At 51.1% G+C, this 10,863-nt stretch overlaps 3 protein-coding genes across 4 annotated transcripts in view; 1 reads left to right on the forward strand and 2 right to left on the reverse strand.

The window, feature by feature from the left end:
• NUTF2 (nuclear transport factor 2) overlaps positions 1-4,790 on the reverse strand; it is an 18,568-nt gene extending 13,778 nt beyond the window's left edge. The window contains exon 1 of one of the 2 annotated variants that reach the window (XM_004690461.2): positions 4,703-4,790. The gene's annotated coding sequence lies outside the window, so the exon portion shown is untranslated. Of the gene's footprint in view, positions 1-4,227; positions 4,516-4,702 lie in introns of those variants that run through there. The other variant, XM_012730765.1, reaches the window with a different exon arrangement.
• Positions 4,791-7,412: 2,622 nt separating this feature from the next.
• Positions 7,413-9,233, reverse strand: THAP11 (THAP domain containing 11). Its single transcript, XM_004690462.2, has one exon. It carries the CDS (start codon positions 8,994-8,996, stop codon positions 8,109-8,111), a length of 888 nt encoding a protein of 295 aa, XP_004690519.1. The 5' UTR covers positions 8,997-9,233; the 3' UTR covers positions 7,413-8,108.
• Positions 9,234-9,367: 134 nt separating this feature from the next.
• Positions 9,368-10,863, forward strand: part of CENPT (centromere protein T) — a 9,273-nt gene continuing 7,777 nt past the window's right edge. The window contains exon 1 of the mRNA XM_012730776.1: positions 9,368-9,469. The gene's annotated coding sequence lies outside the window, so the exon portion shown is untranslated. The remainder of the gene's footprint in view (positions 9,470-10,863) is intronic.

A 10,863-nucleotide genomic window follows, 5' to 3' on the forward strand; every position in this document is an offset into this window, starting at 1 on the left:
AGATAGATAGATAGATAGATAGATAGATAGATAGATAGATAGATAGATAGATAGATAGATAGATAGATAGATAGATCTGCCACAAAACTGGCTTGGACTATAAGGGCGTTCCCTGGTGGCACAATGGGTTACAGTGCAGCACTATGAAGCTAGCTAACCACAGCCACTTCAATACAAGTTCAATCCCCAGGCAGGGAAGTAACCCACATGGCACAGCAGACTTTTCCTTCTTACCCGCTGCCCCATTCTGTCTCTGGTGAATCCTCTCACCATCCCGCACCTCTAGCCTGTACCCTAGTTCTGTGCATAAATGAATAAATCTTAAAAAAAAAAAAAAGAGAGAGAGAGCTGTGAACCAATATCAAGTAGCAAAATGCATATAGGTGGCAAAATGAGGTGTAGAACAGAGCTCGGGCCTTTTCAATTCCTCTGAGATCAGCAAGCTCCATGACCCTGAGGACGTAAGCACCCGAATGCACATTCAGCAGGTCAAAGCAAGCTTACACCATGGGGACAACTAATAACCTGCATTTGCCTAAGCCTGAACCCACCTCTGCAAATGGGACCAATGTGCCTCCAAGGAAGGAATACCCTTCCAGAGGGCAGCAATTCTGCTCTTGTGACCACCAATGACTCCAATGCATGGTTGAGGCTTTAAGAGACATTCCAGAATTCCCTCAGTACTGAGGAAAATAGACACACCCCTTCTCATGGGGGAGGCTGGGGTTAAGTGCATAGTTTCTCTACACGGAGCCCCCCACTCCAGTCAGGGTCTTAAGGAGCTGGTACACAGCAGGTACTGACAACAAATTAAGGGTAAGGCTCAGGACAGTGAGACATCTCAGCCAACAATACATCAGCTAGCAGGGGAAGCCCTGGCTCAGGTAGCAGGGCCACCTTTGGGCTTTCTTGCACCCCTGCCCTCCCCAAGTCATAATAAACTACCCCAGTCACAGCCAGACCCGAACAAAGGACTCTTACCAACAGGACACATTCTGACTGAGAGTGAGAAGAGAGAAGGTGCCATACAGATCTGTGGTCATTGTGCTGGGCAGAGTGTTATCACAGTCATGAATTCCTGCCACATATGGTCAAAGCCAGAGAGTCACAGAGTCTCAAAGCTAAGAAAGGGGTAACCAACTCAAATCCAACCATAAGCACACAAATAGTCTCAAATGGCCCACGAGGAGAAAGAAAAAAAAAGTCCATCAGGAGGTTTTAGTCCAACCTAAATCCACAGAAATCTGACCAAGTTTCAACACCCATCCTGTGCAAAACTTTATGGATTCTCTCCCCACTCTCCAAAAGGACTATCTCTTTCTCTCTCTGGGGATGGCTCCTTGGTTCCACCCAGGAAGATGTCCTGACAGGTCCCACTCTAGGAGCAACTACTGGGTACTTAGCAGAGGTGATCATGACCAGCTCAGTCAAAGTGCCACAAACCTAAGGGAGGAAAGGGAAGTCAGGCCACAAATGTGCTGAGATTCCCAGACACTGAGGAAACAGACCCCCAGCAGGGACCCCCTGCAGAAGACAAAGAGCCCGTAGAAAAGAGCAGCTAGAACCAATAGCAATGATTATATGGAAGGGTGGACAGCCTTACTCAAAGGATCCCAGGCCTTCTTAGGCTCACTGTCCAGAAGTACGCCTTCTTTGGGGTTCTTGCCAAGCACTGGAGAAGAGTAGACTCAAAGTCTATTCACAGTCTTTCTTCTTCGGTTCTCTAATCATTCAGGGGTTCTTGGTCCCTCTTCTGTACAGTCAAGAGTCCCTAGAGCTCCTCTGGACTTAGCCCTCAAGTAAAAAACTGCAATAGTATTCCAGTGTTTTCCCCCTCTCCCTGGCCACACTACTGTGACCTGATTTCCCCAGCACCAAGAACAGGTGGAAGTCATTTTGCCAACTCCAGCCTCCACCCACAGCCTGACATATAGAAAGTGATCAAAGAATGCTTGCTGAATAAAAGGGGTCACTGGCGAGAAAGGAGGAAAAATAATTTCAACCAAGATACTAATTAACGCCTTAGTAAGAGAATCCTACAATTTTTGAATATAAGATACCTTACAGGTCCATTAAGAATTGTCTCAATTTTTAGTTATTCACTTGATTACAACCCACCACTGTAAAAACAGAAGAATAAAGTGTAATGTGGTTCAAAGAGCAAAGTGGGGGGAGGTTCATGTACTAAGAGACCTAGTTTTCAGGTGGTGGAGAACCCAGGCATCTTCAAACCCTGCCCCCTTTCCTGTGCAGCCACAGCTCAACTCCTCTATAACAGGTTCTATTTCCCAAGGCAACCTACACGAATAGGAGAACCTCAGGTTCTCCTCTTGTCTTTGAGACCCAGATGTGCTGCCAAGTTATAGAAAGGTCAAGAACTTCTGGGAAGCAGAATGCCTAGCAATGGCTAACAATACCAGACATAAATTAAAGACATCCAAGTGGACTGTGATGAGAAGGGAAAACCTATAAATTCCTCTTACTTTTGAGAAGGTACTGTATATAAATATATATATATAAAGATTTATTTATTTATGCATACAGAATTGGGGTACAAGCCAGAGATGTGGAGGGTGAGAGGATTCACCGAGACAGAGCGGGGAACAGACGAAGTACACTGCTGAGGGGAGCAGCGGGCGGGTCAGGAGAGGTCTGCCAGGCCATGTGGTCACCTCCGGGGCAGGCGGGAATCGAACTCATGCGGAAGTGGCTTTAGCTTCTCAGTGCTGTGCTTTAACCCGCTGTGCCACCAGGGACGGCCCGTTACTGTGTATTTTTGACCTTGAAGAAAACTCTTGTGGTCAAACCACCCAGTGCCTTGGAAGGTGCAAACAAATCCATAGTCATAAATCTAACTCACCTGAAACTTGTATCCTAGAAAGAACTAGTTAGACAAGAAGACCCTGAAGAGCTACTGCTTCCAGCATTAAGAGACTCCATCACAGAGATGCTATGTGTGCCCTGGGGATAGTCCTCCTTTCCTGCCCACCTCCACCAACAAACCCTGAGTCTACTGAAGAAACATGACTTCCATGAGCCTGGTGACTGGGACTAGGGTTGTGTCCAGAGGCAAGATCTCTGGGTCTGGGAGATCTAGAAAGGTCTTTGTCTGTCCTTCAGCTGGGAAAATGACAGAGCAACTGAACTGCAGGAAAACTTCCAAGACAAGAGGCCAATAATCAGAAAAACATCACCTGGGCAAACAGTCAACATAAAAAGACTCAAGGGGTGGAAGCCTTCTGTATCATGGGCCTAATTCAACTCTCTTAAGAGGCCTGATACCCTGCTTGCTGCTGGGGTCTGGTCTGCTGAGATTGAGCTGTTTCAAAAACTATGGCTAAGAAGATGCATTAGGTGAGAGGAATTGTGGCCTGGCAAGTTCTCTCTTTGAAGCCCAAGTCCCATGGTCTCTGGATTGGTTCCTTAATTTATTATCATCACTTACTCAGTAAGAGCCTTTACTGATCCTATCAGAAAGGTCCTCTCCTACCACAGACACCCCTTCTCCCAGAACTCAATGCAGCCCACAGAGCCATCATTAAGGGCTCCAAGGCCCAACCAGCTCCATATTCTTAGTTCAGCTGCTGGGAAGTGAACAGCAAGGAAAGCCTGAGTCTGGGCCTACAGAATCCGAATCTGTGCCCCACAACCCAAATGTGTGTTACCCGACTCACTTCCAGCCCTATCTCTTGTTTGACACTTTATTTCCCCTTCGTTAAATCTCACCTAACACCACATTCTTAAACAGTCATCCTGTCCATCAGGGTAGTTCCTTGACTCTGGGAGGAGCGGACGGGAGAATTAGGCTATGTCTCAATAGGCTGGTAATGTGTTGGAGGTTCACACATCCAACCTCAACTCCTTGGGCCGGTCCCTTCCTTCTCCCGCGAAAACGGTCCGGGCTGCCAACCCAACCAAAGGTGGGGCAGGTCTTGCTAGAGAAGGGCGGGTTCTGGGCCACTATTCCTACTATTCCTCAGCGCCTCTGGCCCAAATCCTTCAAGTCTGGCGAGAGGTAAAATCCCACGTGGAAATCCCTCCGGATTCCCTGTCCCAGTACTCCACGAAGAGAGAATCTATGCATGGGTTCCACAGAGTGGGGGTTAGATTTCAAACACTCCCAGCGGGCAGAGAAGCAAGGGAGCATTCACCTACAGCTTAGGCGGGCTATGCTCCAGAATCAGGCGAGGATCCGAAGCCTGGGCTGCGGAAGGCGGCCGGCCTTACCCAATGCAGACTCCGGAGAGGTCCGGGTGGCGCTTGCCCATCCCCGGATCCTTCGCAGGCGGGCGGCAGAACGAACGTAAGCTGGGGTGGGCTCGCTAGTCTGCCCGCAGAGCTTGTGGAACTCGGGCAGACCGGGTTAGGCCAGACGGGGCGGAGCCCGGAGAGCACCATCCGGGTGGTCCCGATCAGAGAAAAAAGCCCGGCCGCGGCTTAGACCGGTGCACCCGCCTTGGGCACGGCAGAGCCCCGACAGCGCCCAGCAGTCTCTCTCAGCGTTTCCCCCGGCCGCCGCCTCAGAGGACCGGCGGGAGGCGGAGCCGCGCGCGACACATGGCCCCGGCCCCGCGCGGCTTCTGGCCGCGGAGGGGGGGGAGGGGAGGGGCTGCCCAGGGGCCCATAGCGGAGGCTCCAGGCGGCCCGGAGCGCGGCTCCTGCGGTCCAGTCCCCTCCCCGGCGCACTAGCCCCGACACTCACCCGAGGGGCTGGCACGATGGCGGCAGCAGCGGCGGCAACCCAGCGCGGTCTGCGCCCGACTGTCCCTTCCCCCCTGCCTTCCCTCGCCACCCCGTTGCACTCTGGGAAATGTAGTCTCGCCTCACTCCTCTTTGGCCTAGGAAGCTAGGAGAAAACTACAGCTCCCAGCGTGCTACGCGCCAAGGCCCAGACACAGCCCGCTGCGCGGGAGGTGAGGCGAACTAAGCCGGGGAGGCTGCCGGGGACGAGCCCCTGAGAATTGTGGTCTAGCGGAAGCCTCTGGAACACCCGAGGTTGGCGCCAGGCGAGGGTCAGGTCTCAGTTGCCGCTAGTTCTGCACTCGTCCTGCCCCGCCCAGGACGCGCGGCCGACCCGAACTGACCGCTCCTTCTTGGGAGACGGATCTTGCCCCAAAGGCCCAGCGGCCCCTTTTTGGGCCCCTGGGGCTCTTTCAGCTCACGAAACCCCCTCCCATTGTGATTTCTGGCTGCCCTTTTGACTATTCCGAACCTTGTGCTGAGGCCGCAGAGCGGTACCCATGGATTCTGCCGTTCTAACATTCGTGCGCCCCTGCCGGGTACCTGTCGGGCCCAAAGCAAGTTCGGAGCAGGTGAGGCTTTTCCCTGGGCCAGAGACACAATGCTCAAGTAGTGTGCAAATAGAAATGACATTACTGCCATACCTGGATTGTAGGGGTCCCCAAAGCATTGTTACAATTTGGGTTTTTGTTATTCTGTTTTTTTGTTTTTGTTTTTGCAGCAGGCAGGGAAGTTAAGAGTTTCTTTTTTATTAACAAGAAATTACTGAAACTTTTTGTGATTTAAGTGACCAGATTGTCAATAATCTGCCTTCCATCATCCACTGCCCTTTCCCTTCAGTGCCCATTTTCTTGGCAACGCAAACATTTGCAGCCAACCCTATCTCTAGGTCAAATACACTTACTCTGGGGAACCTCCATATAAATAAAACAGCTAAAAGGCTTCTTGTGGTAACTTCTTGTCTTCCCTCCTGGCCAGAGATCTCTCAGTACTTGTGCGCTTCCATAGGATTTTTTGCTTTTTCACCAACCACCAACCCTAAAGACCCACTGGATCTGGATTATAAGACCAGGCCAAGCATTTTTTAAATGCCAGGTCTGTCTTACTTTGCCTGACTAGATGCTTCTCATTATGCAGGCATCAAGGACCTCCCTTACCTTTGCTGTCTTCCTCCCTCCAAAAAGCTAAAACACAGGTAGACTGTGCAAATATAACCTCCAGATATTAAGTGAACCCTGGCCAAGGCCTGCTCCTCACTGCCCTGAGTGTTGCTGAGAGGTTCAAGTGAGCCAAAACAAAAACAGTTTTAAGCTCCTTCAACAAATATTAGTCCAAGGATAAACTATAGAATAAGGCCTGGTTAGGAAACCCCTCAGTCTTAGAAAAAGATAGTAGAAAAGACAGACACAACAGCTGCCAGCAAAGGGCTTCCTTCAGTTCCAGCTGATCTGGAAGGGCATTGCTTAGCTTTCACACACTGGCCAGACCTAACCCTAGAGAGGCACTGATCCAGTCCCATCCCCAATAAGGTAACTGCACAACTTATCCCCCACTTTACCCTTCCAGAATGTTTCTCAGTGTCAAAAGATCAGGAGGGAAGCAGAGACTAGGGGAAAGTTTCAGAGCCATTCCAGCATGCTGCCACAGGGCAAGTCCCCAATATTATTCCTTAAATAATAGAGGAGGCAGATATGACCTGTAAGTCTAAGAAGTATCCTTTTGCATTGTGACCCTAGTCACAGAGCCAGCTTTAAAGGTATTTGCCTCTCTCCATTAGCTTTGAGTTAGATTTCTGGGAGCTATAAATAAAAATAATGTCACCTCATCCCTAAAATATTCAAAATAAAAGACAATGCAGTCAAGAAATGAGTTAAGGGCCCTCTCTGGTGGTGCAAGGAGTTAAAGCACAGTACTATAAAGCTATCTGCAGCTACTGCAGCACCGGTTCAATCCCTGGCCAGAGAGAGGACCCACATGGCAGAGCAGACCTGATTCCTTCAGCAGTGTTTCAATCTGTCCGTTGTGCTCCCCACTCTTTCTCTGGTGGATACTCTCACCCCTTGCACTCCAGTTCTTAATATGCATAAATAAATAAATCTTAAAAAAAAAGAAATGAGGTAAAGAGTTCACAGATTCCAACATCTATTCCTTAAAGCTCTCTATGGACTCAGCTGCTTGTCACTAAAAGTGCCAAAAGTATCTGTGAGAAGAGTCTTTGTAACTGCAGGAGCCATGGCTCACTCTAGCTGTGGTCTTTACTGATTTACGTAAGTACTTGCTCATGTGTGCCCAACACCAAACTGGAACTAAGGGCTATATAATTAGCAAATTTCAACCCCAGCTGAAAATTCATGAAGGAATTAAAAACTCTGAGAGAAAAGGGCTGTCACAATTTAGTCTAGTTCTCAGATGCTTCTTTCCCCATTGAAAGGACACAGGAGATAGCCTATGGATAAAACAGACCATCAGCGCAGTTTCCAAACTCTGAGTTGATCTCGCCTGTGAGGACTTTAAGAGGCCAGAGCTGACATGTTTATGGTCCTTTTCTAGACAAATCTGGGCACTGAAGCAGGGTCTACCTGATCCTTGAGACCTGAAGCCAAATCCTATTTCTCCATACGCAGGAACACTTAGCCAAATCTTTATAAAAATAAAATGGCGAAACCCAAATAAAAACCTTACTTTCTGTTTAATTCGTTTTGTCAAACAAACACAGTGAAAACTTTAGTCTGACTAGTTGTACAGAAAATAGAATTTGTAACCAGTAGCAAACATAACAGGATAAACCTAAGTCTCTGGCAAGCTGGATCTTCATCAGCATGTCACCTATATCCCTTATTAGATGGCCTCCTTGGAAGGGAGGTCCTAGGTGGCAAATTCACAGACCTGTCAGTCCCCTCAGAATCACAGGCTGCACCTAGGAAAAAAGGAAAAAAGCAGGAAAAGAACTGATGTTACTTGGATCTCTTATCACTACACACACAAGAGTTTGTTTCTGATTGCTGGTCAATTGCAAGGTGTTATCCTCCCAAGCCCATAGTCTTTGGGCATCCCACAGAGGGGAAATTTCAAGTTCAGAGGATCTGAAGCCTCTGCTTTACCAGAATCTGCAACATAAACTGGAGATGAAGGTGGGAAGGGGGTAGACAAAGTCATAATTGCTGGTGTCCCCAGTGCAGAGTCCGAGGTCCTAGACCTTTGCTTCAAGAAGAAACAAGAGGGTGCAGGTCACCAGCAAAAGAATCCAGCTGCCCTAAGCTTCAGTACTGTCAACCAGTGCCCCAGCAGTACAGGGGAGCCACAGAGGCCAGAGTTCCCCCTAGGCGGACAGGGCAGATGGAGTCCCGCAAGCCGCAGGGAGGACCCATTCACATTCCGTGCTTCTTGCGAATAACAGCCATGGCCAGAAGCCGATCCTTCTCGCGGAGTTCTTCGCGTAGCTTGGCCTCAGTGAGACGAAGGTGGCGGATGCTGCCCTTCATCTCCTTCATCTTCACCTCCATCAGCGCCAGGATGTCCCGCTGCTCGTTCAGCTTCCGCAGGAGCTCCTCCTCCGTGGTGCCTGACGACAAGGAGTATGAGTGGTCGGAGCCAGTATCAGGGAAGCCCTCTTCCCCCACTACCACCAGCTGGGGGCCCATAGGGCACTCGGCAGCCTCCAGCCCAGCGGTAGCAGCTTCCAATTCCGATGCGGCGGCAGCGGCTGCGCCCTCTGCAGCCGCGAACTCCACTTGCACCGTCAGATCGATGGGCTTCACGTCTTCTCCAGTGGGAGTGGTGGGTGCTGGAGGCACGGATCCCGGTGCCTGGCTGCTGTCTACTGCGGCCTGAAGGGTGAGGAGCACAGCTGCAGAGGCTGACACCAGGTTCGGCTGCAGCTGAGCAGTCTGGGCAGTGGAAGCTGCGGGCGAAGACTGTTGTTGCTGCTGTTGTTGTTGCTGCTGTTGCCTGCGGCGGGCGGCTGCGGCCCCCGCGGGTCTCCGTGCCACTTTGCGCTCGTTGACGCCGCGCAGTGGGAAGATGGTGGGGACACGCACCGTGTAGGTCTTGCGGCCGCCTTGGAAGTGGACGCTGCAGAGACGGTGACCCGTGGTGGGCTGGAAAGTGGAGAAGCACCCACTGACGCCAGCACGGGACACGTTCTTGAGCCAGAGGCGCCGCAGCTCAGCGTCCTTGGGAAACGTGTAGAAGTGCAGTGCCTTGTCCCGATGCGAGTTGTTGTAGCAGCCCGGCACGCAGCATGTAAAGCCAGGCATGGCTGCGCCGCGCGGCCCGGCCCGGCCCACCGGCCTCCTGAGCCCTTCGACGGCCCGGTCGGTCAGCCGCCGCCCGCCCCTCGACGGGCGGCGCCGCGCGAGGCCTTAGGCGGCCTCCCACTACTGCTGCCCAGCACTGCCGGCCTGATCCGGCGCCCCGTGCCCAGAATACGCTTCCCACCAGCCCGCGCCGCACCACTGCCCGGCCGCCCGCTTGCGCTCGGGAGTCGGCCCGGGGGACGCCGCCAAGGACCGCCTGGGAAGGAGGACTACGCCCCCCACAATGCACCGCGTCAGAAGCCGCTCACTTCCGGAGCAGGGGCGTGCTTATTCCGGCTGTTTTAAAGGGCACCATGACGGTCTACGCAAAATTGATTCTTACGCCCATCCGGCTCATTCGTTGTAGATAAGAGAGGCGTATTCGGCTGGAACGCTGTCGCCTGGACCGGCCTTCACAAGGACCCAGAATCCTGGTGAGTGGCGGGCGCGCCTCTCCAGTGCGCAGGCGCGTAGGTGCTCAAGGAAACTGCAAGTCCCGTCATGCCTTGCTGTGAGCTCGGTGACTTTGGCTTTTAGCGCCGCTAATGGGAATGGTCGGGTTACTGCGGTCCAAAATTCGGGCGAGGTTTTGCTGCTTGCCGGAAGCGGTACCCCAACCCTGAGTGGCTTCAAGTAGACTGCATCCTGCGATAGTAGGGATGGCGGACCTGAACCTCAGTATCCCGAAGGACCTTTAGGAGCCCTTTGCTCTCTGTTGGTGACAATCTCCTGACTCAGCCGCTACCTGCGTTGACTCATTTATTAACATAAATTTAATCACCATTAGGCACCTACTGTGTGCCAGGAGGAGTGCAGGGAGTTTGGAATCTTGCTAAAGCCAGACCTATCCAAACTTCTCACCTGGAGTCTGACCATACAGGGACAAGAGTTAGTCTTTGGAATAATAGATGTGGATGCACGCGAGAAAATGAGAAAATGACACTCCAGTGAGAAAATGGAAGGGAGAGGCCCCAGAAGGAAAAAAAAAAGTCAAAAAAGTCTTGGGTAGGGAGAAGTAGCCTTTCTTGTGTTTGGAACCAGTCTTCTAAGACAGACAGAGCTAGGAAGATCCTGGAAGAGGGTGGCATGGGTAGTAGAAGCTCTTAGGGTTACGAAGCTTACCTCAGTTAAAATAGTTGCGAATTTACTCCGCAGACATTTGGAAGCTATTTGAAGAACCTTAAATAAAAGGATATACAGGATTTTTTTTTTTTGGATTTGTAATTTTTTTTAATGTTTCGTTTTACTTATTTAAGCATACAAGAGCTGGGACGCTGGCAAAAGGAGAGGAGGGGCCGGTGAGAGAATTCACTAAAGACAAAGTGGGGGAAGAGCAGAGGATTGGGGCCTTCCTCCAGTGGTGCAGTAGGGTAAAGCACAACACTATGAAGCTAGACACAGCTGCTTCAGCATGAATTCCATCCCTGGCCAGGGTGGTGAGCCACATAACATGGCAGACCTCTCTGACCGGCCCACTGCTCCCCTCAGCAGTATACTTCATCAGTCTGCTTGTTCTGCTCCCCAGTCTGTTTCTGGTGAATCTTCGCACGGTCCCTGTACCTCTGGTCTGTACTCGGTTCTGTATGCATAAATAAAGAAATCGTTAAAAACAACAACAACAACAACAAAAACCTGACGAATTAAATACACTGCTGAGGGAGCAGCAAGACAGGAGGGGTCTGCGACAAGTGGATTAGCTCCCTGGTGGGGAATGGAACTTGTGCAGCAGTGGCTGGCAATTACTTAAAAATACTGAGGCTTGGCTCTCCCAGGTGGCGCAGCGGGTTAAAGCACAGCCTGAGAATCTAAAGCCGCTTCTGCAGGAGTT

This window comes from Condylura cristata, unplaced genomic scaffold (genome assembly GCF_000260355.1).
Source record: "Condylura cristata isolate star-nosed mole 26May11 unplaced genomic scaffold, ConCri1.0 scaffold00028, whole genome shotgun sequence".
NCBI lineage: Eukaryota > Metazoa > Chordata > Mammalia > Eulipotyphla > Talpidae > Condylura > Condylura cristata.